Raw genomic sequence first — 26,622 nt, forward strand, 5'->3', positions numbered from 1 at the left:
AACACAACAGTTATATCCCATTAGTATTACAACACAACAGTTATATCCCATTAGTATTACAACACAACAGTTATATCCCTGATGGAGTTTATCCCATTAGTATTACAACACAACAGTTATATCCCATTAGTATTACAACACAACAGTTATATCCCATTAATATTACAACACAACAGTTATATCCCATTAATATTACAACACAACAGTTATATCCCTGATGGAGTTTATCCCATTAGTATTACAACACAACAGTTATATCCCATTAGTATTACAACACAACAGTTATATCCCATTAGTATTACAACACAACAGTTATATCCCTGATGGAGTTTATCCCATTAGTATTACAACACAACAGTTATATCCCATTAGTATTACAACACAACAGTTATATCCCTGATGGAGTTTATCACATTAGTATTACAACACAACAGTTATATCCCTGATGGAGTTTTTCCCATTAGTATTACAACACAACAGATATATCCCTGATGGAGTTTATCCCATTAGTATTACAACACAACAGTTATATCCCTGATGGAGTTTATCCTGTTAGTATTACAACACAACAGTTATATCCCTGATACACATTAAATATATCCCTGATGGAGTTTATCCCGTTAGTATTACAACACCCTGACACACATTAGACATATCCCTGATGGCATCTGTATTCTGCTGTCTTGATGTTGTTTTTCATCTACTACTGGTTTGAACTGTTGCAGTGAAGATTTGATGTGATCACTCTGCATATTTGTCGTTTTCATTAGAATTTTCTGCACTTCCCTCATGGCTATATTGATTTGACAGAGATTTAAAAGCACAAAAAACCTCATTGATTTCAATTTCATAGGTATTTCTTCTGCTGTATTACAGAAGGTTGTGTGAAAACATGTTTTCCTGAAATGTTTTCCTGAAATGCCAAAAGCTCTCTAGGGATAAGGTGATTATTGAATGTCAAATGGTCCCCATCTTGGATAGAGTTTGGGCTGAGGGATTGTTTTGTAATCAACCAAAACCATGGTGGTGTTTCTACTAACACCAGTGTAGGCTAGCAGACAGACATTCCATGTTGTACCAGTACTGTACTCAATTGGTTTTCAATATGTTTGGAGGGGGATGACAGGAATTGGAAAATATTCTTTTTATCAGACAACATGTTTAACAATTTAATCAGATAGCGCAGCTATAAAGTGCATGTAACACTGAGATTGCAGGTCTATATATTCCTGAAGATTATAGTAATCCTACCTATTGGTGACAACCTGTAGTGTAAGATAATCGTACACTAGGGGCTACATTTCAATGAGAAGTCTCCCTACAATCTTCAACATCTCAGCTGGACCACTATACTTATCAAACAGGGTTTTTGTGCTGTTTAGAGAAATCTTTTGGTACCGGTTGTATTTGGAATTGAGTGGCCATTTTATCACTTGAGGTAAAACAAATAAATGTGCCAAACTAGAACATAAAATCTAACAATAACAGTTATATGACTACACCTTACAGTTATAGTTGTATACTACACCTTACAATTATAGTTGTATACTACACCTTACAGTTACAGTTGTATGACTACACCTTACAATTACAGTTGTATGACTATACCTTACAGTTACAGTTGTATGACTACACCTTACAATTACAGGTGTATGACTACACCTTACAGTTACAGTTGTATGACTACACCTTACAGTTACAGTTGTATAACTACACCTTACAGTTACAGTTGTATAACTACACCTTACAATTACAGTTGTATAACTACACCTTACAATTACAGTTGTATAACTACACCTTATAATTACAGTTGTATAACTACACCTTACAGTTACAGTTGTATAACTACACCTTACAATTACAGGTGTATGACTACGCCTTACAGTTACAGTTGTATAACTACACCTTACAATTACAGGTGTATAACTACACCTTACAATTACAGATATATGACTACACCTTACAATTATAGTTGTATACTACACCTTACAATTACAATTGTATGACTACACCTTACAGTTACAGTTGTATGACTACACCTTACAATTACAGTTGTATGACTACACCTTACAGTTACAGTTGTATGACTACACCTTACAATTACAGTTGTATGACTACACCTTACAGTTACAGGTGTATGACTACACCTTACAGTTACAGTTGTATGACTACACCTTACAGTTACAGTTGTATGACTACACCTTACAGTTACAGTTGTATGACTACACCTTACAGTTACAGTTGTATGACTACACCTTACAGTTACAGTTGTATGACTACACCTTACAGTTACAGTTGTATGACTACACCTTACAATTACAGGTGTATGACTACACCTTACAGTTACAGTTGTATGACTACACCTTACAATTACAGTTGTATGACTATACCTTACAGTTACAGTTGTATGACTACACCTTACAGTTACAGTTGTATGACTACACCTTACAGTTACAGTTGTATGACTACACCTTACAATTACAGGTGTATGACTACACCTTACAGTTACAGTTGTATGACTACACCTTACAATTACAGTTGTATGACTACACCTTACAGTTACAGTTGTATGACTACACCTTACAATTACAGTTGTATGACTACACCTTACAATTACAGTTGTATGACTACACCTTACAATTACAGTTGTATAACTACACCTTACAATTACAGTTGCATGACTACACCTTACAGTTACAGTTGTATGACTACACCTTACAATTACAGTTGTATGACTACACCCTTCACAGATATCTGTACATCCTAGATCAGTATAGATCTCTATCTAAGTTATAGTAGTTCAGTAGTTGACAGTGATGTAGCAATGTTATATAGACATCAATATCTCTTAACATACATCATACTATCCAACTCTTTCTAAATACAGCACCCTTTTATAGATACATTTCATTGGAGATGGTGAATTGGTATTCAAAACACAATTATTTGGAAATATAAATGTTGTGTGATGTTTATGTGATAGCTCCAAGCTAGTGCTGTAGGCCATTATATACGGAATAAAACTATATATCAATGCGTACACATTTTCTCTCATTTAAATGGCATCACAGAATTATAATGCCAAATTGAATATACAAAGGGACTACGTCTTATTTTAGGCTTTGAGATCCTCTGGTGTTGCATGTGTGTGGACAGTTAGAAGGCGTTTTATACAGGGTAGATGTTGCTAGGCTGGTGAAGGGCCATGTTATATAACCTTAACTGTCCTGTCCTCTCACAACATCATAGCTTTTATTATCAGGCTTGGGGCATGAAGGATTGTGTAATCTCTAAAACCATTTCAGCATTTTATGAATTTGTGCTCGTCATGAAAAATTGTCATTATTATTTTTATATTTCCCGATTAAAAACTTTGAATATTTTTTGGTAGAATGCCTCTTAATAACAGGGCAATTGAGCCACTTAACTGATAACTGTTTATGGTTTAGATATCAGTTTACTGTATAATGGAGTTTGTACATGATTCCTGCTGTTGAAGATGATAAAGGGGAGGCTGGAGATTCAGGATATGGCAGGTTACTTCAGGAACATAGTGAAAAAGTGTGCTGCTAGTTGTAATGGGGTTGTAATGGATGAGGGTAATGTTTGGGATTGTAAATGTCTTGAGGGTAATGATTCCTGGGATAGTAAATGTATGAGGGTGATGTTTGGGATAGTAAATGTATGAGGGTAATGTTTGGGATTGTAACTGTATGAGGGTAATGTTTGGGATTGTAAATATCTTAGAGGGTAATGTTTGGGATAGTAAATGTATGAGGGTAATGTTTGGGATTGTAAATGTATGAGGGTAATGTTTGGGATTGTAAATGTATGAGGGTAATGTTTGGGATTGTAAATGTATGAGGGTAATGTTTGGGATTGTAAATGTATGAGGGTTATGTTAGGGATTGTAAATGTATGAGGGTAATGTTTGCCAGGGATTGTAACTGTATGAGGGTAATGTTTGGGATTGTAAATGTATGAGGGTAATGTTTGGGATTGTAAATGTATGAGGGTAATGTTAGGGATTGTAAATGTATGAGGGTAATGTTTGGGATTGTAAATGTATGAGGGTAATGTTTGGGATAGTAAATGTATGAGGGTAACGTTTGGAATTGTAACTGTATGAGGGTAATGTTTGGGATTGTAAATGTATGAGGGTAATGTTTGGGATTGTAACTGTATGAGGGTAATGTTTGGGATTGTAAATGTATGAGGGTAATGTTTGGAATTGTAAATGTATGAGGGTAATGTTTGGGATGGTAAATGTATGAGGGTAATTTTTGGGATTGTAAATGTATGAGGGTAATGTTTGGGATAGTAAATGTCTGAGGGTAATGTTTGGGATTGTAAATGTATGAGGGTAATGTTTGGGATTGTAAATGTATGAGGGTAATGTTTGGGATTGTAAATGTATGAGGGTAATGTTTGGGATTGTAAATGTATGAGGGTGATGTTTGGGATTGTAACTGTATGAGGGTAATGTTTGCCAGGGATTGTAATTGTATGAGGGTAATGTTTGGGATTGTAAATGTATGAGGGTAATGTTTGGGATTGTAAATATATGAGGGTAATGTTTGCCAGGGATTGTAATTGTATGAGGGTAATGTTTGGGATTGTAAATGTATGAGGGTAATGTTTGAATATGTTAGAATAACATTTTGAAATAGATTATAATAATATTTGGAGGTAAATTGGACGAACAATTTGAGGTAAATTAAATACAACACAAAGAGCAATGAACGGCTGTAGATGTAGTTTACAGAGATACAATATATTATGTTCCTTATTTTTTTAGCCATTGTTAGAAATTTTGCTTTTTTCACAATTAGATTGTATTGAGAATGTTTAATTAAACACGGTCATTTTGCTGACTTACCAGTTCATCGCCAAAATATCCTGATGACTGTACCAAAGAATTTAGTCAGAAATAAATGTGTAATATTGGAATATTGTTAAAGGTTGGGTTAAATATTCACATGTCTTCATTGGAACTCTTTGATTGATAGGTAACTGTTTGATCTTTTACTGAGAACAGTGTTTGACAAATTCAAACTCACAAAAAGGCACATTTATATAATACATTAAATGACATGGTTACTAGATCTAGGTTCCAAGGAGAAAGTTTGGTCCTTTAACTGATTTTATGATCAAACTTATGATTGTTTTGATAATCCACTTGAGCATGCATATAATGATAATCCACCTTGAGCATATAATGATAATCCACCTGAACATATAATGATAATCCCCCTGATCATATAATGATAATCCACCTGAACATATAATGATAATCCACCTGAACATATAATGATAATCCACCTGAACATATAATGATAATCCACCCTATACATATAGTGATAGTCCCCCTGAACATATAATGATAATCCACCCTATACATATAGTGATAGTCCCCCTGAACATATAATGATAATCCACCTGTCACCTGAACATATAGTGATAATCCACCTGAACATATAATGATAATCCACCCTATACATATAGTGATAATCCACCCTATACATATAATGATAATCCACCCTATACATATAATGATAATCCACCTGAACATATAATGATAATCCCCTGGAACATATAATGATAATCCACTTGAACATATAATGATAATCCACCTGAACATATAATGATAATCCACCTGAACATATAATGATAATCCCCCTGAACATATAATGATAATCCACCTGAACATATAATGATAATCCACCTGAGCATATAATGATAATCCCCCTGAGAATATAATGATAATCCACCTGAATGTATAATGATAATCCACCTGAACATATAATGATAATCCACCTGAACAGATCTTACAATTCCTGTCCACAAATGTTGAGATTCTGGTTGTGGCTCCACATGGCAAATTAATGAATGGTGTATACAAATGTCTTACATAGGATGAAAAGTGTAGATATGATTGACATTAAGTTATCACTATTTTATAGATGAAATCATTACTTTATGAAATAGTTGATGTGTAGGTATATATTTGTCTATGTAGTGAGTTGTTTCTCAGTTTCCCATCTTTTCCTTACAGGAGCCATCTTTGTTTGCCGTGGCTAAGTTACTGGAGACAGGCTTGGTCAATCTGGCCCGTGTGGAGGTCCTTTGGCGACCAGTTACTGCTCACTTACTTGAGGTAGGACCAAAACATTTTCCACATTCTTCTTTGAAACTGGAAAAGGATGTTAAAATTTTAAATTTATAATTATTATCATTTGCAAAATATGTTTTTGTTACAGTCCAGTTGTGACATAATAGTATTTGACACATTTTGAAATTTTTGAAGAAAGTTGAAATGCTGATAATTTGAGCTTTGACCAGTTTCAATGAAGAGGTTTTAGAATATAAGTAGATACAAGAAATGCCCATCATATTGTTAAATATAGGAATTGCTATGCTAGGAATGTTAAAGTTTTAAAGACAGGCTAGGTAAACCATTGGACCAGTTGGTAATGGCAGATAGCTGCAGACAAAGGATTGGAGGAATCCAGCTGGTCGGGCATGAGGAGAAGAAATAAGGGGAGACTACTCCAGCACAGCCTAGATGTACATGACATCAACACAAGTGACTGATGACCTGTACAAAATTGGTGAGTGTTGCTTGATTTTCTAATAATTGCAAGGTAAAGGATACAAATTATGAATCAAAATATTTTCTTTTGTAAATCTAATTCTGATAAATCTTCTTTCCATTAATCTGTAGTTCCCTTGTCTCCACTGTGATCGTTGTCAATGATGTGTCATTGTTTATGTCCCCTTGTGATCTATATAATGGTAAGGTTACTGTAGAGAGTTATGTCCCCTTGTGACCTATATAATGGTTAGGTTACTATAGAGAGTTATGTCCCCTTGTGACCTATATAATGGTTAGGTTACTGTAGAGAGTTATGTCCCCTTGTGACCTATATAATGGTTAGGTTACTGTAGAGAGTTATGTCCCCTTGTGATCTATATAATGGTTAGGTTACTGTAGAGAGTTATGTCCCCTTGTGACCTATATAATGGTAAGGTTACTGTAGAGAGTTATGTCCCCTTGTGACCTATATAATGGTAAGGTTACTGTAGAGAGTTATGTCCCCTTGTGACCTATATAATGGTAAGGTTACTGTAAAGAGTTATGTCCCCTTGTGACCTATATAATGGTAAGGTTACTGTAGAGAGTTATGTCCCCTTGTGACCTATATAATGGTAAGGTTACTGTAGAGAGTTATGTCCCCTTGTGACCTATATAATGGTAAGGTTACTGTAGAGAGTTATGTCCCCTTGTGACCTATATAATGGTTAGGTTACTGTAGAGAGTTATGTCCCCTTGTGACCTATATAATGGTTAGGTTACTGTAGAGAGTTATGTCCCCTTGTGCCCTATACAATAGTAAGAGTACTTTAGAGTTATGTCCTATTGCGACCTATATAATGGTAAGGTTACTATAGAGAGTTATGTCCCCTTGTGACCTATACAATGGTATGGTTACTATAGAGAGTTATGTCCCCTTTGTAACCCTATGTAATAGTAAGGTAAGTGTAGAGTTATGTCCCCTTGTGACATATCTAATGGTAAGGTAAGTGTACAGTTATGTCCCTTTGTGACCTATACAATAGTATGGTTACTATAGAGAGTTATGTCCCCTTGTGACATATATAATGGTAAGGTTACTGTAGAGTTATGTCCCCTTGTGACCTATACAATAGTATGGTTATTGTAGAGAGTTATGTCCCCTTGTGACCTATACAATAGTATGGTTACTATAGAGAGTTATGTCCCCTTGTGACATATCTAATGGTAAGGTTACTGTAGAGTTATTTCTCCTTGTGACCTATACAATAGTATGGTTACTATAGAGAGTTATGTCCCCTTTGTAACCTATATAATGGTAAGGTTACTGTAGAGAGTTATGTCCCCTTGTGACCTATACAATAGTATGGTTACTATAGAGAGTTATGTCCCCTTTGTAACCTATATAATAGTAAGGTAAGTGTAGAGAGTGTCCCCTTTGTGACCTATACAATGGTATGGTTATTGTAGAGAGTTATATCCCCTTGTGACCTATACAATGGTAAGGTTACTGTAGAGAGTTATGTCCCTTTGTGACCTATACAATGGTAAGGTTACTGTAGAGAGTTATGTCCCCTTTGTGACCTATACAATGGTTAGGTTACTGTAGAGAGTTATGTCCCCTTGTGACCTTTTATGGAGATTATATTGTGAACTTTTTGTTCGCTTGAAGTCTTCAGGCTTACATATGAGATACTGTTGTTGTGCGATTTGGTTATGTTCCTGTATTTTATTGTGACTACTGTACACTATTAGATTACTGCAGTGTCAAGAACCTTGGTCCAATCTTTGACCAGGACAGGCGTAGTTCAGACATAGGCTTATTGATGTCTCACTTATAGAATTATGGACAACTTGACAAGGTTCATCACTTTATTCTTTACAGTTTACAGTTGATGATTCATTTATTAAGTTAAGACTTACAGCTGTATGTAAATTACATCAATATGTGTCAATCGTGGTGACAGAAATCGACAGGAGGCTTCCAAAGTAACACAATCATGTAAACATTTCAATTTTATGCTGTTAGGCTGAAGCTATTGTTGCAGTCATCTTAAGGCCATTAGAAAAAGCTTTTAGGAAACAGTTCAATAAAATATATCAACATCTATGGAAATAAATATTTCATCTTGTAAAAAATGTGAATGGGGTCATGGTCATTGGTCTAACTTATCTGCTACTTCTGGGAGAACCTTTTAGTTGGCAATCAAAATGGTATATGATGATTGTTACAAGAAGGAACAGGGAATCTGACAATCTTACAGGATATTCTAAAACATGCCTCTAGTTCACCAGATACCTCCTAATCGCAGGCCCTTTGTATGCTTTGCCAGATTAGCCATTTATATTGATGTGGTTGTTAATCTCTATGTTAACATAGAACCCCCCTGTTTGTGGCAGTTGTCATGTGTGTGGCTTACATTTATCATAAAGATTATATACATCACAGACCTTGAAAGGATGAACTGTCAGAGGGGAGTATTTATATTCCCGTATCATCCCAGGCAGGGAGACCTTGTGATGCATATAGAGTGGGCCGAGGATATCCTCTACTGATGAGTGGGATTGACTTGTAATTGGGAAGCAATTTTGTCATTATCAGTGGACAACGGTCAGTCCAGTTACTGATCTGTCGTCACCCTTCCTTAGGGTCCAGCTGACTTATATTGGGAAGATTGTCTTTATAAGCTGGCGCAATGGTTCTCTCAAGATTATTGAAACTTTACTTAAAGTTTGTTATGTGAAAATTTATTAGCATTACCTCACAGGCGTGTGAGTTAGTGTATGTGTGAGTTAGTGTATGTGTGAGTTAGTGTATGTGTGAGGTAGTGTATGTGTGAGGTAGTGTATGTATGAGGTAGTGTATGTGTGAGGTAGTGTATGTGTGAGGTAGTGTATGTGTGAGGTAGTGTATGTGTGAGGTAGTGTATGTGTGAGGTAGTGAATGTATGAGGTAGTGTATGTGTGAGGTAGTGTACGTGTGAGGTAGTGTACGTGTGAGGTAGTGTATGTGTGAGGTAGGGTATGTGTGAGGTAGTGTACGTGTGAGTTAGTGTGTATGTTTGAGGTAGTGTATGTGTGAGGTAGTGTATGTATGAGGTAGTGTATGTGTGAGGTAGTGTATGTGTGAGGTAGTGTATGTGTGAAGTAGTGTACGTGTGAGGTAGTGTAAGTGTGAGGTAGTGTGTACGTGTGAGGTAGTGTATGTGTGAGGTAGTGTATGTGTTAGTTAGTGTATGTGTGAGGTAGTGTATGTTGAGGTGTGTATGTGTGGTAGTGTATGTGTGAGGTGTGTGTGTGTGAGGTAGTGTATGTGTGTGAGGTAGTGTGTATGTGTGAGGTAGTGTGTATGTGTGAGGTAGTGTGTATATGTGAGGTAGTGTATGTGTGAGGTAGTGTACATGTGAGGTAGTGTATGTGTGAGGTAGTGTGTACGTGTGATTTAGTGTACGTGTGAGGTAGTGTATGTGTGAGGTGTGTATGTGTGAGGTAGTGTGTATGTGTGAGGTAGTGTATGTGTGAGGTAGTGTACGTGTGAGGTACGTAGTGTATGTGTGAGGTAGTGTATGTGTGAGGTAGTGTGTTTGTGAGGTAGTGTACGTGTGAGGTAGTGTATGTGTGAGGTAGTGTATGTGTAAGGTAACTGTGTACGTGTGAGGTAGTGTATGTGTGAGGTAGTGTGTATGTGTGAGGTAGTGTGTTTGTGAGGTAGTGTACGTGTGAGGTAGTGTATGTGTGAGGTAGTGTATGTGTGAGGTAGTGTATGTGTGAGGTAGTGTGTTTGTGAGGTAGTGTACGTGTGAGGTAGTGTATGTGTGAGGTAGTGTATGTGTGAGGTAGTGTATGTATGAGGTAGTGTACGTGTGAAGTAGTGTATGTGTGAGGTAGTGTATGTGTGAGGTAGTGTGTGTGAGGTAGTGTATGTGTGAGGTAGTGTATGTGTGAGGTAGTGTATGTGTGAGGTAGTGTATGTGTGAGGTAGTGTATGTGTGAGGTAGTGTGTGTGAGGTAGTGTATGTGGAGGAGGGTTGGGGTGGGGTAGTGGTAGTGTGAGGTGTGTGTTTTTTAGGGAGTGTACGTGTGAGATAGTGTATTGTGGGTAAAAGGTAGTGGGAGGGGGTAGTGTAGTGTGAGGTGGATGTGGGGGTAGGGTATTGTGAGGGGTGTATGTGGGGGTGTGATGTGGGGTAGTGTTGTGGGTAGGTAATTTTGGAGGTAGTGTATGTGTGAGGTAGTGATGTGAGGGAGTGGGGGTGTGAGGTGGTTGTTTGAGGTAGGTAGTGTGAGGAAGTACGGGAGTTTAGTGTAGTGTGGTTGGTATGTGTGAGTAGTGTAAATGTATGGTGAGGAGTGATTGGGGGAGGAGTGTATATTTAGGGTGTATGTTGAGGAGTTATGTGTGAGGGAGTGATGTGGAGGGAGGTATGTGGAGGGGGTGTATGGTGAGGTAGGTCGGTGAGGGGAGGTAAGTGAGGTGGTATGTGTGAGGTAGTGTATGTGTGGTAGTGTACGTGTGAGGTAGTGTATGTGTGAGTTAGTGTACGTGTGAGGTAGTGTATGTGTGAGTTAGTGTACGTGTGAGGTAGTATATGTGTGTGTGTGAGGTAGTGTGTGTGTGAGGTAGTGTATGTGTGAGTTAGTGTATGTGTGAGGTAGTGTACGTGTGAGGTAGTGTATATGTGAGGTCGTGTATGTATGAGGTAGTGTACGTTCGAGGTAGTGTATGTGTGAGGTAGTGTATGTGTGAGGTAGTGTACGTGTGAGGTAGTGTACATGTGAGGTAGTGTATGTGTGAGGTAGTATAGGTATGAGGTAGTGTATGTGTGAAGTAGTGTACGTGTGAAGTAATGTGTTTGTGGGATAGGATTAATGAGTTAGGATGTGTTTAAGGTGGTGTGTGGTAAAGTTGCTCCTGTATCATGTCCACATAGTTAGATAGATGTTGAGATAATGAAGTGGAAGGTGTCCAGATGTTAAGATAATGCAGTGGGAGGTGTCCTCTGATTAAGCTTCCATTTGTTTGGCCCTGACCTTACAAAAAACATATATATGTAACATGCAGAAAGTGGCTAACACATATTTTGGAACTAAGTAAGTGTTTGCACTTAGACTAATGGTAATGTCATAGTCGATTAGTCGTGCATTAGCCAACAGTTTCTATCTTCCTAATGCAGTCTTAATGAGATGCCGTCTGACACTTCAGGAGGTTGTTAGTGCCATTTGTTCCATCATGCCTGTGTCAGTATTAGCTAATGCACCATTCCTAATATTGGTTTTGTATGTGTTTACCTGTTTGACACGGCTGTCAAGGCTATACCTCACAACTTGTTACCCTGATGTTGCAGGTGTGATGGGAGCTTTACCTCACAACTTGTTACCCTGATGTTACAGGTGTGTGAGGGGAGCTATACCTCACAACTTGTTACCCTGATGTTACAGGTGTGTGAGGGGAGCTATACCTCACAACTTAATTGTTACCCTGATGTTACAGGTGTGTGAGGGGAGCTATACCTCACAACTTGTTACCCTGATGTTACAGGTGTGAGGGGAGCTATACCTCACAACTTGTTACCCTGATGTTACAGGTGTGAGGGAGCTATACCTCACACCCTGTTACCCTGATGTTACAGGTGTGTGAGGGGAGCTATACCTCACAACTTGTTACCCTGATGTTACAGGTGTGAGGGGGGCTATACCTCACAACTGTTACCTGATGTTACAGGTGTGATGGGAGCTTTACCTCACAACTTGTTACCCTGATGTTACAGGTGTGATGGGAGCTATACCTCACAACTTGTTACCTGATGTTACAGGTGTGTGAGGGGAGCTATACCTCACAACTTGTTACCCTGATATTACAGGTGTGAGGGGAGTTATACCTCACACCTTGTTACCCTGATGTTACAGGTGTGAGGGGAGCTATACCTCACAACTTGTTACCCTGATGTTACAGGTGTGTGAGGGGGCTATACCTCACAACTTGTTACCCTGATGTTACAGGTGTGTGAGGGGAGCTATACCTCACACCTTGTTACCCTGATGTTACAGGTGTGAGGGGAGCTATACCTCACAACTTGTTACCCTGATGTTACAGGTGTGTGAGGGGAGCTATACCTCACAACTTGTTACCTAATGTTACAGGTGTGAGGGGAGCTATACCTCACAACTTGTTACCCTGATGTTACAGGTGTGTGAGGGGAGCTATACCTCACAACTTGTTACCCTGATGTTACAGGTGTGTGAGGGGAGCTATACCTCACAACTTGTTACCCTGGTGTTACAGGTATGAGGGGAGCTATACCTCACAACTTGTTACCCTGATGTTACAGGTGTGTGAGGGGAGCTATACCTCATAACTTGTTACCCTGATGTTACAGGTGTGAGGGGGGGCTATACCTCACAACTTGTTACCCTGATGTTACAGGTGTGAGGGGAGCTATACCTCACAACTTGTTACCCTGATGTTACAGGTGTGAGGGGAGCTATACCTCACAACTTGTTACCCTGATGTTACAGGTGTGAGGGGAGCTATACCTCACAACTTGTTACCCTGATGTTACAGGTGTGTGAGGGGAGCTATACCTCACAACTTGTTACCCTGATGTTACAGGTGTGAGGGGAGCTATACCTCACAACTTGTTACCTGATGTTACAGGTGTGTGAGGGGAGCTATACCTCACAACTTGTTACCCTGATGTTACAGGTGTGAGGGGAGCTATACCTCACAACTTGTTACCCTGATGTTACAGGTGTGAGGGGGGCTATACCTCACAACTTGTTACCCTGATGTTACAGGTGTGAGGGGAGCTATACCTCACAACTTGTTACCCTGATGTTACAGGTGTGTGAGGGGAGCTATACCTCACAACTTGTTACCCTGATGTTACAGGTGTGTGAGGGGAGCTATACCTCACAACTTGTTACCCTGATGTTACAGGTGTGTGAGGGGAGCTATACCTCACAACTTGTTACCCTGATGTTACAGGTGTGAGGGGAGCTATACCTCACAACTTGTTACCCTGATGTTACAGGTGTGAGGGGAGCTATACCTCACAACTTGTTACCCTGATGTTACAGGTGTGTGAGGGGAGCTATACCTCACAACTTGTTACCCTGATGTTACAGGTGTGTGAGGGGAGCTATACCTCACAACTTGTTACCCTGATGTTACAGGTGTGAGGGGAGCTATACCTCACAACTTGTTACCTGATGTTACAGGTGTGTGAGGGGAGCTATACCTCACAACTTGTTACCTGATGTTACAGGTGTGTGAGGGGAGCTATACCTCACAACTTGTTACCCTGATGTTACAGGTGTGAGGGGAGCTATACCTCACAACTTGTTACCCTGATGTTACAGGTGTGTGAGGGGAGCTATACCTCACAACTTGTTACCCTGATGTTACAGGTGTGAGGGGAGCTATACCTCACAACTTGTTACCCTGATGTTACAGGTGTGTGAGGGGAGCTATACCTCACAACTTGTTACCCTGATGTTACAGGTGTGTGAGGGGAGCTATACCTCACAACTTGTTACCCTGATGTTACAGGTGTGAGGGGAGCTATACCTCACAACTTGTTACCCTGATGTTACAGGTGTGAGGGGGGCTATACCTCACAACTTGTTACCCTGATGTTACAGGTGTGTGAGGGGAGCTATACCTCACAACTTGTTACCCTGATGTTACAGGTGTGAGGGGAGCTATACCTCACAACTTGTTACCCTGATGTTACAGGTGTGAGGGGGGGCTATACCTCACAACTTGTTACCCTGATGTTACAGGTGTGTGAGGGGAGCTATACCTCACAACTTGTTACCCTGATGTTACAGGTGTGAGGGGAGCTATACCTCACAACTTGTTACCTGATGTTACAGGTGTGTGAGGGGAGCTATACCTCACAACTTGTTACCTGATGTTACAGGTGTGTGAGGGGAGCTATACCTCACAACTTGTTACCCTGATGTTACAGGTGTGAGGGGGGCTATACCTCACAACTTGTTACCCTGATGTTACAGGTGTGAGGGGAGCTATACCTCACAACTTGTTACCCTGATGTTACAGGTGTGTGAGGGGAGCTATACCTCACAACTTGTTACCCTGATGTTACAGGTGTGTGAGGGGAGCTATACCTCACAACTTGTTACCCTGATGTTACAGGTGTGAGGGGAGCTATACCTCACAACTTGTTACCCTGATGTTACAGGTGTGAGGGGAGCTATACCTCACAACTTGTTACCCTGATGTTACAGGTGTGTGAGGGGAGCTATACCTCACAACTTGTTACCCTGATGTTACAGGTGTGTGAGGGGAGCTATACCTCACAACTTGTTACCTGATGTTACAGGTGTGAGGGGAGCTATACCTCACAACTTGTTACCCTGATGTTACAGGTGTGAGGGGAGCTATACCTCACAACTTGTTACCCTGATGTTACAGGTGTGAGGGGAGCTATACCTCACAACTTGTTACCCTGATGTTACAGGTGTGAGGGGAGCTATACCTCACAACTTGTTACCCTGATGTTACAGGTGTGTGAGGGGAGCTATACCTCACAACTTGTTACCTGATGTTACAGGTGTGTGAGGGGAGCTATACCTCACAACTTGTTACCTGATGTTACAGGTGTGTGAGGGGAGCTATACCTCACAACTTGTTACCCTGATGTTACAGGTGTGGAGGGGAGCTATACCTCACAACTTGTTACCCTGATGTTACAGGTGTGTGAGGGGAGCTATACCTCACAACTTGTTACCTGATGTTACAGGTGTGTGAGGGGAGCTATACCTCACAACTTGTTACCTGATGTTACAGGTGTGAGGGGAGCTATACCTCACAACTTGTTACCTGATGTTACAGGTGTGTGAGGGGAGCTATACCTCACAACTTGTTACCCTGATGTTACAGGTGTGTGAGGGGAGCTATACCTCACAACTTGTTACCCTGATGTTACAGGTGTGTGATGGGAGCTATACCTCACAACTTGTTACCCTGATGTTACAGGTGTGTGAGGGGAGCTATACCTCACAACTTGTTACCTGATGTTACAGGTGTGTGAGGGGAGCTATACCTCACAACTTGTTACCCTGATGTTACAGGTGTGAGGGGAGCTATACCTCACAACTTGTTACCCTGATGTTACAGGTGTGTGAGGGGAGCTATACCTCACAACTTGTTACCTGATGTTACAGGTGTGTGAGGGGAGATATACCTCACAACTTGTTACCCTGATGTTACAGGTGTGTGAGGGGAGCTATACCTCACAACTTGTTACCCTGATGTTACAGGTGTGTGAGGGGAGCTATACCTCACAACTTGTTACCCTGATGTTACAGGTGTGAGGGGAGCTATACCTCACAACTTGTTACCCTGATGTTACAGGTGTGTGAGGGGAGCTATACCTCACAACTTGTTACCCTGATGTTACAGGTGTGAGGGGAGCTATACCTCACAACTTGTTACCCTGATGTTACAGGTGTGAGGGGAGCTATACCTCACAACTTGTTACCCTGATGTTACAGGTGTGTGAGGGGAGCTATACCTCACAACTTGTTACCCTGATGTTACAGGTGTGAGGGGGGCTATACCTCACAACTTGTTACCCTGATGTTACAGGTGTGAGGGGGGCTATACCTCACAACTTGTTACCCTGATGTTACAGGTGTGTGAGGGGAGCTATACCTCACAACTTGTTACCCTGATGTTACAGGTGTGAGGGGAGCTATACCTCACAACTTGTTACCCTGATGTTACAGGTGTGAGGGGAGCTATACCTCACAACTTGTTACCTGATGTTACAGGTGTGAGGGGAGCTATACCTATCAACTTGTTATCCTGATGTTATAGATGTGAGGGGAGCTATACCTCACAACTTGTTACCCTGATGTTACAGGTGTGTGAGGGGAGCTATACCTCACAACTTGTTACCCTGATGTTACAGGTGTGTGAGGGGAGCTATACCTCACAACTTGTTACCCTGATGTTACAGGTGTGAGGGGAGCTATACCTCACAACTTGTTACCCTGATGTTACAGGTGTGTGAGGGGAGCTATACCTCACAACTTGTTACCCTGATGTTACAGGTGTGAGGGGAGCTATACCTCACAACTTGTTACCTGATGTTACCCTGATACAGCCATTTAATTGGTATAGAGATATAAAAACAGCAATGGACTGCCATTTAATTGGTGTAGGGACCACAATAGTATTGGTTGCCAGTTGATGGGTGGTTTTATACCACTAAACTACTTATCCAATGAAGTCAGTGTGTTACATTAAATGTTTATTTAAATAACTTTGATATGAAGCCAAACATCATAGTGCATGTTTGTGCAATACTGTGTGTATGTTTGCATAACTCACATCAACTTTAAGTGTTGGATAGTCGTATTGCTTTCTTTCTATATGCTTCCTGTCTAATTAAGGAGGATGGAACAGCTGTTTTGACCAGCATCATGTCCGTTCTCCTTGGTTATCAATATAATGTTGTAATGATGACATGGGTAATGGTATGTTGTATTGATACCATCGTAATGATGACATGGGTAATGGTATGTTGTATTTATACCATCGTAATGATGACATGGGTAATGACATGTTGTATTTATACCATCGTAATGATCACATGGGTAATGGTATGTTGTATTGATACCATCGTAATGATCACATGGGTAATGGTATGTTGTATTTATACCATCGTAATGATGACATGGGTAATGGTATGTTGTATTTATACCATCGTAATGATCACATGGGTAATGGTATGTTGTATTTATACCATCGTAATGATCACATGGGTAATGGTATGTTGTGTTGATACCATCGTAATGATCACATGGGTAATGGTATGTTGTATTGATACCATCGTAATGATCACATGGGTAATGGTATGTTGTATTTATACCATTGTAATGATCACATGGGTAATGTTATGTTGTATTTATACCATCGTAATGATCACATGGGTAATGGTGTGTTGTATTTATACCATCGTAATGATGACATGGGTAATGACATGTTGTATTTATACCATCGTAATGATCACATGGGTAATGGTATGTTGTATTTATACCATCATAATGATCACATGGGTAATGGTATGTTGTATTTATACCATCGTAATGATCACATGGGTAATGGTATGTTGTATTGATACCATCGTAATGATCACATGGGTAATGGTATGTTGTATTTATACCATCGTAATGATCACATGGGTAATGGTATGTTGTATTTATACCATCGTAATGATCACATGGGTAATGTTATGTTGTATTTATACCATTGTAATGATGACATGGGTAATGGTATGTTGTGTTGATACCATCGTAATGATCACATGGGTAATGGCATGTTGTATTTATACCATCGTAATGATCACATGGGTAATGGTATGTTGTATTTATACCATTGTAATGATCACATGGGTAATGTTATGTTGTATTTATACCATCGTAATGATCACATGGGTAATGACATGTTGTATTTATACCATCGTAATGATCACATGGGTAATGGTATATGTTGTATTTATACCATCGTAATGATCACATGGGTAATGGTATGTTGTATTTATACCATTGTAATGATCACATGGGTAATGTTATGTTGTATTTATACCATCGTAATGATCACATGGGTAATGGTATGTTGTATTTATACCATCGTAATGATCACATGGGTAATGGTATATGTTGTATTTATACCATCGTAATGATCACATGGGTAATGGTATGTTGTATTTATACCATCGTAATGATCACATGGGTAATGTTATGTTGTATTTATACCATCGTAATGATCACATGGGTAATGGAGTGTTGTATTTATACCATCGTAATGATGACATGGGTAATGGTATGTTGTATTTATACCATCGTAATGATGACATGGGTAATGGTATGTTGTGTTGATACCATCGTAATGATCACATGGGTAATGGCATGTTGTATTTATACCATCGTAATGATCACATGGGTAATGGTATGTTGTATTTATACCATCGTAATGATCACATGGGTAATGGTGTGTTGTATTTATACCATTGTAATGATCACATGGGTAATGGTATGTTGTATTTATACCATCATAATGATCACATGGGTAATGGTATATGTTGTATTTATACCATCGTAATGATCACATGGGTAATGGTATGTTGTATTTATACCATCGTAATGATGACATGGGTAATGGCATGTTGTATTTATACCATCGTAATGATCACATGGGTAATGACATGTTGTATTTATACCATCGTAATTATCACATGGGTAATGGTATGTTGTATTGATACCATCGTAATGATCACATGGGTAATGGTATGTTGTATTTATACCATCGTAATGATCACATGGGTAATGGTATGTTGTATTTATACCATCGTAATGATGACATGGGTAATGGTATGTTGTATTTATACCATCGTAATGATCACATGGGTAATGGTATGTTGTATTTATACCATCGTAATGATCACATGGGTAATGGTATGTTGTGTTTATACCATCGTAATGATCACATGGGTAATGGTATGTTGTATTTATACCATCGTAATGATCACATGGGTAATGGTATGTTGTATTTATACCATTGTAATGATCACATGGGTAATGTTATGTTGTATTTATACCATCGTAATGATCACATGGGTAATGGTATGTTGTATTTATACCATCGTAATGATCACATGGGTAATGGTATATGTTGTATTTATACCATCGTAATGATCACATGGGTAATGGTATGTTGTATTTATACCATCGTAATGATCACATGGGTAATGTTATGTTGTATTTATACCATCGTAATGATCACATGGGTAATGGAGTGTTGTATTTATACCATCGTAATGATGACATGGGTAATGGTATGTTGTATTTATACCATCGTAATGATGACATGGGTAATGGTATGTTGTGTTGATACCATCGTAATGATCACATGGGTAATGGCATGTTGTATTTATACCATCGTAATGATCACATGGGTAATGGTATGTTGTATTTATACCATCGTAATGATCACATGGGTAATGGTGTGTTGTATTTATACCATTGTAATGATCACATGGGTAATGGTATGTTGTATTTATACCATCGTAATGATCACATGGGTAATGGTATATGTTGTATTTATACCATCGTAATGATCACATGGGTAATGGTATGTTGTATTTATACCATCGTAATGATGACATGGGTAATGGCATGTTGTATTTATACCATCGTAATGATCACATGGGTAATGACATGTTGTATTTATACCATCGTAATGATCACATGGGTAATGGTATGTTGTATTTATACCATCGTAATGATCACATGGGTAATGGTATGTTGTATTTATACCATCGTAATGATCACATGGGTAATGGTATGTTGTATTTATACCATCGTAATGATCACATGGGTAATGGTATGTTGTATTTATACCATCGTAATGATCACATGGGTAATGGTGTGTTGTATTTATACCATCGTAATGATCACATGGGTAATGGTATGTTGTATTTATACCATCGTAATGATCACATGGGTAATGGTATGTTGTATTTATACCATCGTAATGATCACATAGGTAATGGTATATGTTGTATTTATACCATCGTAATGATCACATGGGTAATGGTATGTTGTATTTATACCATCGTAATGATCACATGGGTAATGGTATGTTGTATTTATACCATCGTAATGATCACATGGGTAATGGTATGTTGTATTTATACCATCGTAATGATGACATGGGTAATGGTATGTTGTATTTATACCATCGTAATGATCACATGGGTAATGGTATGTTGTATTTATACCATCGTAATGATCACATGGGTAATGGTATGTTGTATTTATACCATCGTAATGATCACATGGGTAATGGTATGTTGTATTTATACCATCGTAATGATCACATGGGTAATGGAGTGTTGTATTTATACCATCGTAATGATCACATGGGTAATGGTATGTTGTATTTATACCATCGTAATGATCACATGGGTAATGGTATGTTGTATTTATACCATCGTAATGATCACATGGGTAATGACATGTTGTATTTATACCATCGTAATGATCACATGGGTAATGGTATGTTGTATTTATACCATCGTAATGATCACATGGGTAATGGTATGTTGTATTTATACCATCGTAATGATCACATGGGTAATGGTATGTTGTATTTATACCATCGTAATGATCACATGGGTAATGGTATGTTGTATTTATACCATCGTAATGATCACATGGGTAATGGTATGTTGTATTTATACCATCGTAATGATCACATGGGTAATGGTATGTTGTATTTATACCATCGTAATGATCACATGGGTAATGGTATGTTGTATTTATACCATCGTAATGATCACATGGGTAATGGTATGTTGTATTTATACCATCGTAATGATCACATGGGTAATGGTATGTTGTATTTATACCATCGTAATGATCACATGGGTAATGGTATGTTGTATTTATACCATCGTAATGATCACATGGGTAATGGTATGTTGTATTTATACCATCGTAATGATCACATGGGTAATGGTGTGTTGTATTTATACCATCGTAATGATCACATGGGTAATGGTATGTTGTATTTATACCATCGTAATGATCACATGGGTAATGGTGTGTTGTATTTATACCATCGTAATGATCACATAGGTAATGGTATGTTGTATTTATACCATCGTAATGATCACATGGGTAATGGTATGTTGTATTTATACCATCGTAATGATCACATGGGTAATGGTATGTTGTATTTATACCATCGTAATGATCACATGGGTAATGGTATATGTTGTATTTATACCATCGTAATGATCACATGGGTAATGGTATGTTGTATTTATACCATCGTAATGATCACATGGGTAATGGTATGTTGTATTTATACCATCGTAATGATCACATGGGTAATGGTATGTTGTATTTATACCATCGTAATGATCACATGGGTAATGGTATGTTGTATTTATACCATCGTAATGATCACATGGGTAATGGTATGTTGTATTTATACCATCGTAATGATCACATGGGTAATGGTATGTTGTATTTATACCATCGTAATGATCACATGGGTAATGGTATGTTGTATTTATACCATCGTAATGATCACATGGGTAATGGTATGTTGTATTTATACCATCGTAATGATCACATGGGTAATGGTATGTTGTATTTATACCATCGTAATGATCACATGGGTAATGGTATGTTGTATTTATACCATCGTAATGATCACATGGGTAATGGTATGTTGTATTTATACCATCGTAATGATCACATGGGTAATGGTATGTTGTATTTATACCATCGTAATGATCACATGGGTAATGGTATGTTGTAGTTATACCATCGTAATGATCACATGGGTAATGGTATGTTGTATTTATACCATCGTAATGATCACATGGGTAATGGTATGTTGTATTATACCATCGTAATGATCACATGGGTAATGGTATGTTGTATTTATACCATCGTAATGATCACATGGGTAATGGTATGTTGTATTTATACCATCGTAATGATCACATGGGTAATGGTATGTTGTATTTATACCATCGTAATGATCACATGGGTAATGGTATGTTGTATTTATACCATCGTAATGATCACATGGGTAATGGTATGTTGTATTTATACCATCGTAATGATCACATGGGTAATGGTATGTTGTATTTATACCATCGTAATGATCACATGGGTAATGGTATGTTGTATTTATACCATCGTAATGATCACATGGGTAATGGTATGTTGTATTTATACCATCGTAATGATCACATGGGTAATGGTATGTTGTATTTATACCATCGTAATGATCACATGGGTAATGGTATGTTGTATTTATACCATCGTAATGATCACATGGGTAATGGTATGTTGTATTTATACCATCGTAATGATCACATGGGTAATGGTGTGTTGTATTTATACCATCGTAATGATCACATGGGTAATGGTATGTTGTATTTATACCATCGTAATGATCACATGGGTAATGGTATGTTGTATTTATACCATCGTAATGATCACATGGGTAATGGTATGTTGTATTTATACCATCGTAATGATCACATGGGTAATGGTATGTTGTATTTATACCATCGTAATGATCACATGGGTAATGGTATGTTGTATTTATACCATCGTAATGATCACATGGGTAATGGTATGTTGTATTTATACCATCGTAATGATCACATGGGTAATGGTATGTTGTATTTATACCATCGTAATGATCACATGGGTAATGGTATGTTGTAGTTATACCATGGTAATGATCACATGGGTAATGGTATGTTGTAGTTATACCATCGTAATGATCACATGGGTAATGGTATGTTGTATTTATACCATCGTAATGATCACATGGGTAATGACATGTTGTATTTATACCATCGTAATGATCACATGGGTAATGGTATGTTGTATTTATACCATCGTAATGATCACATGGGTAATGGTATGTTGTATTTATACCATCGTAATGATCACATGGGTAATGGTATGTTGTATTTATACCATCGTAATGATCACATGGGTAATGGTATGTTGTGTTTATACCATCGTAATGATCACATGGGTAATGGTATGTTTGTATTTATACCATCGTAATGATCACATGGGTAATGGTATGTTGTATTTATACCATCGTAATGATCACATGGGTAATGGTAGTGTTGTATTTATACCATCGTAATGATCACATGGGTAATGGATGTTGTATTTATACCATCGTAATGATCACATGGGTAATGGTATGTTGTATTTATACCATCGTAATGATCACATGGGTAATGGTATGTTGTATTTATACCATCGTAATGATCACATGGGTAATGGTATGTTGTATTTATACCATCGTAATGATCACATGGGTAATGGTATGTTGTATTTATACCATCGTAATGATCACATGGGTAATGGTATGTTGTATTTATACCATCGTAATGATCACATGGGTAATGGTATGTTGTATTTATACCATCGTAATGATCACATGGGTAATGGTATGTTGTATTTATACCATCGTAATGATCACATGGGTAATGGTATGTTGTATTTATACCATCGTAATGATCACATGGGTAATGGTATGTTGTATTTATACCATCGTAATGATCACATGGTAATGGTATGTTGTATTTATACCATCGTAATGATCACATGGGTAATGGTATGTTGTATTTATACCATCGTAATGATCACATGGGTAATGGTGTGTTGTATTTATACCATCGTAATGATCACATGGGTAATGGTATGTTGTATTTATACCATCGTAATGATCACATGGGTAATGGTATGTTGTATTTATACCATCGTAATGATCACATGGGTAATGGTATGTTGTATTTATACCATCGTAATGATCACATGGGTAATGGTATGTTGTATTTATACCATCGTAATGATCACATGGGTAATGGTATGTTGTATTTATACCATCGTAATGATCACATGGGTAATGGTATGTTGTATTTATACCATCGTAATGATCACATGGGTAATGGTATGTTGTATTTATACCATCGTAATGATCACATGGGTAATGGTATGTTGTATTTATACCATCGTAATGATCACATGGGTAATGGTATGTTGTATTTATACCATCGTAATGATCACATGGGTAATGGTATGTTGTATTTATACCATCGTAATGATCACATGGGTAATGGTATGTTGTATTTATACCATCGTAATGATCACATGGGTAATGGTATGTTGTATTTATACCATCGTAATGATCACATGGGTAATGGTATGTTGTATTTATACCATCGTAATGATCACATGGGTAATGGTATGTTGTATTTATACCATCGTAATGATCACATGGGTAATGGTATGTTGTATTTATACCATCGTAATGATGACATGGGTAATGGTATGTTGTATTTATACCATCGTAATGATCACATGGGTAATGGTATGTTGTATTTATACCATCGTAATGATCACATGGGTAATGGTATGTTGTATTTATACCATCGTAATGATCACATGGGTAATGGTATGTTGTATTTATACCATCGTAATGATCACATGGGTAATGGAGTGTTGTATTTATACCATCGTAATGATGACATGGGTCAATGGTATGTTGTATTTATACCATCGTAATGATCACATGGGTAATGGTATGTTGTATTTATACCATCGTAATGATCACATGGGTAATGGAGTGTTGTATTTATACCATCGTAATGATCACATGGGTAATGGAGTGTTGTATTTATACCATCGTAATGATCACATGGGTAATGGTATGTTGTATTTATACCATCGTAATGATGACATGGGTAATGGTATGTTGTATTTATACCATCGTAATGATGACATGGGTAATGGTATGTTGTATTTATACCATCGTAATGATCACATGGGTAATGGTGTGTTGTATTTATACAGTCTGTCAGACAAATAACATTTCTGTGTGGAAGGTCAATATAAAAGAAATGTCTTACAAATGTACTCTTACCATACTTTGAACACACAGCATTGTGTTCCCTCTAATATTTCTAGGAAGGCCAGTGATCATGATGTGAAAATTATAAGTAAAAAAAGTTTAATGTTTGATTTATGGGTGTTGTTGACATTGTTCTTTGGTTTTTCACTGTCAATATGTTAACCTAGTATCTGTATATTAAGTGTACCCAGATGAGCACTTAGATCAGGATGCTAAAGGAAATATCATTGGCACTTTTGGGAGATAATTTGAATTGCGATAAACATAAAAAACCTTGATTGGCCCTTCATTTTTGGTGTGTCAGAGATAGCTGTTTGTTGTGTATGATGTGTTACCACTATATAGACACCGATCACATCCAATTAGGCTTTGATTTCAATTCCAGCCATGATATAATGTATGTCAGACAGCTAGTACTCTCTGTACTCGATTTTTTATAAGAGCAATGTTGCTTGTTGGGATACAAATTTTCACCAGTACTTGGCTTGCGAAACATACAAATTTTCACTATGACATAACCTCACAGCTTCACTATGACCTTAGAGTCTCACTATGACATAAATGTGACATAGCCTCACTGTGACATAGCCTCACTGTGACATAGCCTCACTGTAACATTACCTCACTGTAACATTACCTCACTGTAACATTACCTCACTGTAACATAACCTCCCTGTAACATAACCTCACTGTAACATAGCCTCACTGTAGCATAGCCTCACTGTAACATTACCTCCCTGTAACATAACCTCACTGTAACATAGCCTCACTGTAACATAGCCTCACTGTAACATAACCTCACTGTAACATAACCTCACTGTAACATAACCTCACTGTAACATAGCCTCACTGTAACATAACCTCACTGTAACATAACCTCACTGTAACATAACCTCACTGTGACATAGCCTCACTGTAACATAGCCTCACTGTGACATAGCCTCACTGTAACATAGCCTCACTGTAACATAACCTCACTGTAACATAGCCTCACTGTAACATAGCCTCACTGTAACATTACCTCACTGTAACATAACCTTACTGTAACATTACCTCACTGTAACATAACCTCACTGTAACATTACCTCATTGTAACATAGCCTCTCTGTAACATAACCTCACTGTAACATTACCTCACTGTAACATTACCTCACTGTAACATAGCCTCACTGTGACATTACCTCACTGTGACATAGCCTCACTGTGACATAGCCTCACTGTGACATAGCCTCACTGTGACATAGCCTCACTGTAACATAACCTCACTGTGACATTACCTCACTGTAACATAACCTCACTGTAACATAGCCTCACTGTGACATAGCCTCACTGTGACATAGCCTCACTGTAACATAACCTCACTGTAACATAACCTCACTGTAACATAGCCTCACTGTAACATAACCTCACTGTGACATAGCCTCACTGTGACATAACCTCACTGTAACATAGCCTCACTGTAACATAACCTCACTGTGACATAGCCTCACTGTGACATTACCTCACTGTGACATTACTTACCTGTAACATAGCCTCACTGTAACATAGCCTCACT

The 26,622-nt window shown here is 38.1% G+C and overlaps 1 protein-coding gene and 1 long non-coding RNA gene across 2 annotated transcripts in view; both read left to right on the forward strand.

Moving 5' to 3' along the window:
* LOC117331398 (protein MON2 homolog) overlaps positions 1–26,622 on the forward strand; it is a 620,780-nt gene that overhangs the window by 51,688 nt on the left and 542,470 nt on the right. Inside the window, exon 19 of the mRNA XM_033890102.1 lies at positions 6,056–6,157. Within this exon, the coding sequence (XP_033745993.1) occupies positions 6,056–6,157 (102 nt within the window). The remainder of the gene's footprint in view (positions 1–6,055; positions 6,158–26,622) is intronic.
* LOC117331404 overlaps positions 6,166–26,622 on the forward strand; it is a 95,549-nt gene continuing 75,092 nt past the window's right edge. The window contains exon 1 of the long non-coding RNA XR_004533532.1: positions 6,166–6,611. This is a non-coding gene — a long non-coding RNA (uncharacterized LOC117331404). The remainder of the gene's footprint in view (positions 6,612–26,622) is intronic.

This window comes from Pecten maximus, chromosome 7 (genome assembly GCF_902652985.1).
Source record: "Pecten maximus chromosome 7, xPecMax1.1, whole genome shotgun sequence".
Lineage (NCBI taxonomy): Eukaryota > Metazoa > Mollusca > Bivalvia > Pectinida > Pectinidae > Pecten > Pecten maximus.